Consider the following 7,726-nt stretch of genomic DNA (forward strand, 5'->3'; position numbering starts at 1 on the left):
GAAAGTTCAGTTTCTTCATTCTTAAAATAGTCACACATTGCTGTGAAAATAAAAATTGTGTAAATGTGTAGCCTGGCACATAGTAGGGGTTTAATGAATGGCCTGAGTGTTATTATCTGTTAGTGAAATAAATAGTTACCACATTCACAGATCTCTACCATGAGCTCAGAAGAAAATTCAATTCAGCTAAGCATTACTTTCTGGAAAACTTTCATCATACAAGGCATTAAATACTATAATTTGAAGATATGTTCTGCAAAACAACCAGCCACCCAAAGTCCTGGTGTCTATTTTGGAGGGGACCAGGATAAAAAAAACTAGCAGTTTTTATTTATTTGAGCATCAGGTACTACCAAAAATATTCTTTTTTCATTATTATTGCTAAAATAATGCTCTAGCGACCAAAAATAGGATGGAATTTTGCATTCCTGAAACTGTAAATATTGCTTTTTATCATTCTCTTCTCATTTTTTTCATACCAGAATTATGACTAATGAAGCTCCATAGTTAAGCATAGGCCAATTGTCTATAAAAATTATGAACTGTTTAGGAACTTTTCAAGCACAAGCATACAGTAAAATATAATGAAAGGTTTACCCATTGCTTTATTTAAATTTTTGTTCTATGAAAGAACTAAAATGTATCAAGAGAGCTCAAAAGCATACTAATAAAAAGTGTAATATGTAGAATTTTGAGCAAACTTGTGGATTTCTAGGGCTAACAATGTTTTATCTGATTGTTGTTAAATTTTTCAATCTCTTTCGCAGAAAAAAAATCAGGAAAAAAGTGGTTATTTCTTTGTATATCATTTAAAACCTATGGAAACTTATTGATATTATTTAGCTAAAATAGACTCACTGAAGTATATTTATAATCATGCTCCCAAAAGACAATATTTTTTTTTGATGGAAGTACACTTCAGATTAGGTTGTGCCTGCTAAGGATTGTTAAATCAAAATACACAAATAAATTAAAAAACAAGTTTGGAAAAGCAAAAGCACAAAATAGTATATAAACACTGGGTATTTTAAGTTGTTGGGTAATTTAAGTTGTTTTTCTCCTAAAGGAGCCAAAGGGCTCTAAAACATTCAAAATTAATCTGGAGCATGCTCTAACAAATAATGCTAGAGGAAAAAAAAATCCTTCTATTATAAACCATATGTTTCATTCATTCTATAGACAGCAAAGTTGTTCACATAGCATCTCAAATATTAATATTATATGTTAGTTAAAGAGTCTTCAGATTTAAAAGTTCAGAATATATTTAGAAACCATCCTTTCTTGGGAAGAGGAAAATATCAAATATTTTCTCAAAGAAAGGCTACAGATTATTTGTATAAGTTAAAGGACAAGGTTACAATGTTAGACAAATATTAATTCCAGTTTTCTATATGCAGTGCACAGGTGCAACTTGGACAGCATATTATATGGTATAATCATTAAATTCATTCAACCAGACCTTAGAGAGTTAAAAACATATATTCTGAGGAACAGGACTCTTCGGTCCAAAGAATGAGAATGAAACAGGGCAGAATATTTGTGTATCAAGGTGATTCCAGTTTCCAACTGGGAAAACAGGACTGTTAACACCCACGTCCCCTGACAACTGTCCAATTATGTATATCACACTTGGCCTACTGTTTGCAGTAGAAGTAATCAATAAAGGACGTGGTTGAGTGAACATAGATTTTGGTTGAACCAATGCATGAAAACTTAATCATTTACTCAGAGAGAAGAAATCAAATAGAGCAGAGATGAAACAGCCACTAAGGGGTTTGTTGATTGTGCCACCAAGTTTGTGGGCCACAGATGAAAGTAATAAGGCAAATGGGATCAGTGATAGGAGAAAATGTAAAAAGCTATTCTTAATTTCATGAATTAATAGAAATGTTTTGATGTATTTTTGGGGGGCCATTTTTAGGAAATTTTGCATCAAAGCCGGGATGTTCCATTTTAAAGAAAATATGAAAATTACTAGGGCGTGTCATTTCTCTCAAGCAAGAAGAAATTAATTTTCAGCTGTGACAGAAAGGTAATTTTCACACTTGAAACTTTTTACTGATTGATTTAAAGATCTCCACTGTGGAAAGTTTTCTAGGAAATAATTTAACTCGTGTTTGCAAGAAAATTTACAATTGGTATGGAATAAACCCAGAGATGGCCTAGGTGTGACCAATGCATTTTGAACACACTTTTGTGACTTTTTCCTTTAGATTCTTTTGAACAGTCAGCCTGATTACGTTGTAAAATTGTGGCATTTCAGCAAACGGGCTACTTTAGTAAAGGAGGCAAATATATATGTATATCCCATAAAGAAAATTGAGTAATTTTCCCTTTCCATATTTATTCAAACTGTCTGTCTATAGAGTGAGGATTTTTACTTGTCAGTTTCTCAACTCACTTTCATTTTATGAACCTTAATTCTGGCTTTATAGTAGTGTCATAAGATAATTGTTATCATTTTAAAGTATCAATTCTTTTCTTCACTATTATTTGAAGTAGGGGAAAATAACATTATACATGCTTATTTTCTTTTGTACTGCTTAAACTCTTGTGTAATTAACATTATTCAGACCAATAGTAAAAATAACAAAACTTGTTCACTATTAAAGCCTTCTTCTGTAAGTTTAACACTAGGTCTGGTGCTATCGTTACCAAATGGGCAACACTGTATTGCCAATTCCTCAGCCTTTAGGAATTGTGGTGTGCTTTTCAAATGAAGGCTCAGTATAAATTATTATATAACCATTTTAGAAGCTCCCAGCCTTAGAGACTATTCCCTTTCATGCATGCTTAGCTGATGGCTATAGACACACACTTATCCCAGACATGACTATCCTCTTCCATTTCCTTTAAAGAGATAAAATATGTTTATAGAGAGAGGGCTACCATTAGTGAAACTTGTGCAATTGCACAGGTTAGGAAAAAAGAGATTTAGAGATGATGCTAAGCTTCAGATGCAACTTGATTTATTTCTCAGCTGCCACCTCCATAATTCCCCCCACTTTGGCTGGGCTCCATTTCCTGCAAGTTGCTGCTAACCTGAGAAGGATGGTTTAGGATGAGGAGAGGCATGATACATATATATGTGTGTTTGCGTGGGAGCGCGCACATGCATGTTTTTAGAAGAACATCAAGCAAAATTTTATAAAACTGACCACAAAATTGATATCAAAGTATTTATACCATGAGTGGACCGGATTGAACAAGGCTTCTCAGATATCTGGGGTGCTTTTTGTCTACCTGTATAGAATTTTAGGTTTTGAAACATCTGCCTGTGTACTCAGATTATTTTGCACAGAGGTTGGGATACTCTGCTGAGGCACGCACTCCCGGGCACGCCTGTTACCATCAACAGGGCTGCAAAATGGCAGATCTGGATCAGAAAGCTTGCTGCGGCCGTGGGACGCTTCATCCTTATGACCTCAGAAAAAGTAGCCTGGAACGCTCTTGTGTGCTATATAACATTATAAAAATAAGAATCCGTGTCTTCCCTACAAATCGTTGATAGCTTTATTGTACTTTAGTAGGTGGAAATTCTTATGAGCGGAATTAATTTCATTTGGTATAAAAGAGCAATGAGGATAAATCTTGCTCCACTGTATGTTCGCCCTGAGGCAAGGTGCTGGGCTACAGAGAATGCTGGAATAAATTTGTTCCCAGTCCTACCAAAACCAAACTCAATTTCATGATATATCAAATATAGATGCATCCTTTCCCACTACTTAAACCCCAAATAAAATACTCAAGTAGCCAAAGTAAAACATTAGATTGTCCATTATTGCCAAAATTCATCAGATAACTGCTGAGCTCTCCACTTAGCTTTGACGGTATAGACAAGGAATACAAGTCCCAAGGTGGGGGGGATACAAGGTCAGAATTATTTGAGGACAACTTTATGTCTTCAGAAGATTCAAAAATAATTATACAGACCATCAGTAATCAAAGGGGCATTCCAATCCTTTCCCCACATTTAGTAAATGTTCAGTTAATGTTGATAAAATATTTTTTCCCTGGAGTTTTCTCTCTTTAGCTATGTTGAGACACAATGGAAGTATGATGCATTTCTATGACTGTGCAGGATTAGGCCAGGTTTGCTTACTACAAAGCAAGGCAAATAATTTAATCATTTTCTGCTGATTGGGGGCGGCTTGAGAAAATTTCTATTCTCTCCTTATAAATGTCTGTATTTCTAATGCATTTATCCAGTGATAACCAAATTTTATTTGGTATTTTGTAGGGTACTTTTCAATTCATTGGTATTGATACTGTAAGCAATGATTATTACATTAGCAATAGTACTTATACATTGATGATAGTGATTTCAGTTTACTAGGTATTTAATGTTTCAAACGCCTTTCAGATAACAATTTTACCTTGGAAAGCATGACCTTGTATGTGTGTACAACTGAAATACAAGTGAGAAGAAATTAAAACTTAATGCAATCTATTACTACTACTATTATCACCACCACCACCACTACTATTATTAGTAAAAAGCTGTATCTTGGAGATAAGACAACATACCAAAAAACAAGACCTTACCCTTGATAACTTTTGTAGTTCTTCTATCTTGGCTTAAGTCATAATGCTTAAGTATATAATGGAATGGTTAAATCAAGTACATAAGGATCACATCACAATGAGTGAAGGGCAAATCATATCCCTTCCATGGAAAAAATGTGTATCCCAAGTTGTTCATGCATTTAAAATTTTCTGTTACAAATGAAATATTGGGAATATTGGTTTTACACCCAATTGCTTATCTAGATTTGCCCAAAGGGGAAATGTCTTAATGCAAAAAGAATGACTGAAGCATAAATGGAAACTTTCCTCCAAGAAGAGATCTGGAAAGGTTATGGTGAACCACAGTTACTGAAGCGTACTATATATTCTGTGCTCTTTGCTTTCTTAACCTGTGAGATATGACCTGATATTTTTTTTTCTCTTTTCTTCAAGGTCATCACTAAACTTACAGAAAACCAAGAAGAAAATAATACAAAGGAGGGATAGACAAAGAAGAGTTGAGATATGTATTTTAAAATACCACACTGGTTTAAAATAACTTATGATGAAAGGGTCACTTAAGAAGGGCACCGCTTAAAATTTAAGCGGGCAGTAATGGAAAGCGACAGACCTCAAACAATTTAAGTCTTTCACAGTTGAGTGAATTCACAGAGACAGCAAGACAAGGCTGTGCTAACTTACCTCTGCAGGACCTTGGCTATTGCTTCATAGGCTCTCCCTAGGCTGAGATCATCATTTAGGTCTGTGGAGATTTGACTGTAAGTGTCAAGGACCTATCAGGAAGAGAGTTACATATTAAACACACAGCACAGCCAGATACACTGAAGTCTCATTTCATAACAGAAAAGGTTAGAATTAATAGTTATTTTAAATGCCTTTGTAGAAATTTTTGTTCATTAAAAATTCATGTCGGTGTGGTTTATTTTTATCTGTAGTATAACTTTTTTCATGACAATCTCTTTAAGCCATGATAGTAAGGTCTTACTTCTCTAAAAATAATTCTTTTCTTACATGATCCCCAAATTTTCAATTTATATGACTTAGGGATGAATAAATACTTGAATAATTAACAAGATTATTTAAAAATAATGGGACTTTTTTCTAAGGGAATGTAAGACAGATTATAATATTGTACCGTGATAGCTTCAACATCACTTTTATTTCTATAAGTCGTTGCTTGAAACACATAGATTTAGGTGCTAGGCAATTTCTAAATCTGTCATTTTATGAGATGCCTGTCTCACAGTCTGTACATGTATACAACATAAACTAAAGTATTTCTTACAAATGTAATTCATTACCAACAAGCTCTTCAATAATCAAAAGATTATAGCTGCTACAGCCAAACATATAATTTACTTTAATGATGACATTGTCTCCATGGTATAATTTTCCCTTTTCCCTCTTTTTCCCCTTTCAGTGGCCAGGAGAAAAATACATAAAATGAAATCCCCACTCTTTCTTTTTCCTTCATTGTTACTTGACCCAACCTATTACACACATGAGGACACAGGAAATCTCCAAAGACCTCTATGGAAATCCTTTTTTCACATTTTCTAAGAAAGAATTAGTGAAAGTCATTTGATGACATTTGAGAGTGAAATTCCACGTAAGAGAATTCGTAAGTACACCTGTGCACTGCGGTAGCACACACAATTAGATGAATTTGATGGCCTAGAAGATTTAAGTATCAGAGGCAGGGTTGATATCTGTATTAACTTTTTAAAGTTAGTATTTGAGAAATAATTTCAGTGAGGTTCGTATGATAGCTCATAAAATTTGGGTTTCATGTAGTTTGCAAATGACTGCTTGACATAAGGCTGATGTTAAAACACATGGATATATACTGATCCAGTGTTTTAATTCCTGCTAAATCTGTCAAATTCAAAATTTTGTCTCTTATTTTCTTGTACTTTAAAAAATTAATTTATTTTAAATTGACAAATAATACATATGCATCACTTTACTGACTCACCGTATTTTTTGTGGTGAAAACATTAAAAATTTATTCTTTTAGCAGTTTTGAAATATATAGTACATTGTTTTCACCTTGATTCTTATTTTTGAAACCCTTGATAAGCCATGTGGAAACCTGAGAATATTTTTTTCACTCTGTCTTACATAACAGACAATGCCTAGATTTAATCTGATATGACTTGACATAGACCTTTCCGAGTTAAGGAGCAGAATCTCTAGATTTTGTGAATTTGTAAGATACCTTTTTGAATCCAAATATCAAAATATTTAAGAGGAGACTTTCTAGTGTCTTTTTCTGGTACAGATTTTTTTGGTCCCTATGTTTTTATAATATATGGCATTCTAGAATATTAAATATTTAAATATTATTCTATTTTGGGGCCCAAATAGTTCATTTGTTTTTTCAGCAAATATAGTTACTGTGTCCCAGGTGCTATGTTAGACTATAGGAAATCTTAAGCAGATGAGAATACGTTTGCAACCCTGATGGCATTTGCAGCCCAATGCTATAGACTTTGGACTAATGCAACTAATGCTAATGATGTGAATTAGCAATGACTAAAGACAGGGCTTATATTGTGCATATACTGTGTCCCTCTCTCGCCTCTGGCCACCATGGGCCCTGAAGCACATGGTAACTCCCAGAGATGCTCAATTTTATCTGAAAGATGTGACACTTTAGCCCATGGGAGGAGGGTGGGTGTCCAAGAAATTATAGGTATATCCTCAGTGTTGACAGCTTTCGTCCCACATCAGTGCATCAGCTTTTATCCCACTTCTAGAGAGCAGCGGGGGCAATAATCAACTCAGTCTGGGCTCTCAGCTTTGGCCCAGACTTGATCCTATAGCAGCTTACTTGAGGAGACAGACGTGGTCTACCGAACGCTAACCGTAGAACAAGAACATTTCCATGCAAGTCATAGCTCTTCTGCCCAACAAATTAGAGCCAGGAAAGCACCTTGAGTTTAATTTCCTCATAAGCAAAAGAGAAAAATTACTTCTGTGAGCTGTTGTGAAGTTATTATGATACAGTGTCAAGTGCTATGTAAACCACAGGATGAGAATTCTTTGGGAATCTGTTAACCAGCTACCAATGAACAGTTCCTAGGGGGAGTTTATCCCCTCAGAGCAGAAGCAACCCATCATATCTGTGGCTTGAGAGAGTGGGTGTTTCCTTAAACAAGTTACCTAAAAGTAGGAAATACTTAGGAAGAATATAGTT

At 34.6% G+C, this 7,726-nt stretch overlaps 1 protein-coding gene across 1 annotated transcript in view; it reads right to left on the reverse strand.

Annotated features, from left to right (window-relative positions):
- TTC29 (tetratricopeptide repeat domain 29) overlaps window positions 1-7,726 on the reverse strand; it is a 142,728-nt gene that overhangs the window by 23,665 nt on the left and 111,337 nt on the right. The window contains exon 9 of the mRNA XM_012805388.1: window positions 5,209-5,300. Within this exon, the coding sequence (XP_012660842.1) occupies window positions 5,209-5,300 (92 nt within the window). The remainder of the gene's footprint in view (window positions 1-5,208; window positions 5,301-7,726) is intronic.

Source organism: Otolemur garnettii, unplaced genomic scaffold (genome assembly GCF_000181295.1).
Source record: "Otolemur garnettii isolate 467f Iridium unplaced genomic scaffold, OtoGar3 scaffold00041, whole genome shotgun sequence".
In the NCBI taxonomy this organism is placed as follows: domain Eukaryota; kingdom Metazoa; phylum Chordata; class Mammalia; order Primates; family Galagidae; genus Otolemur; species Otolemur garnettii.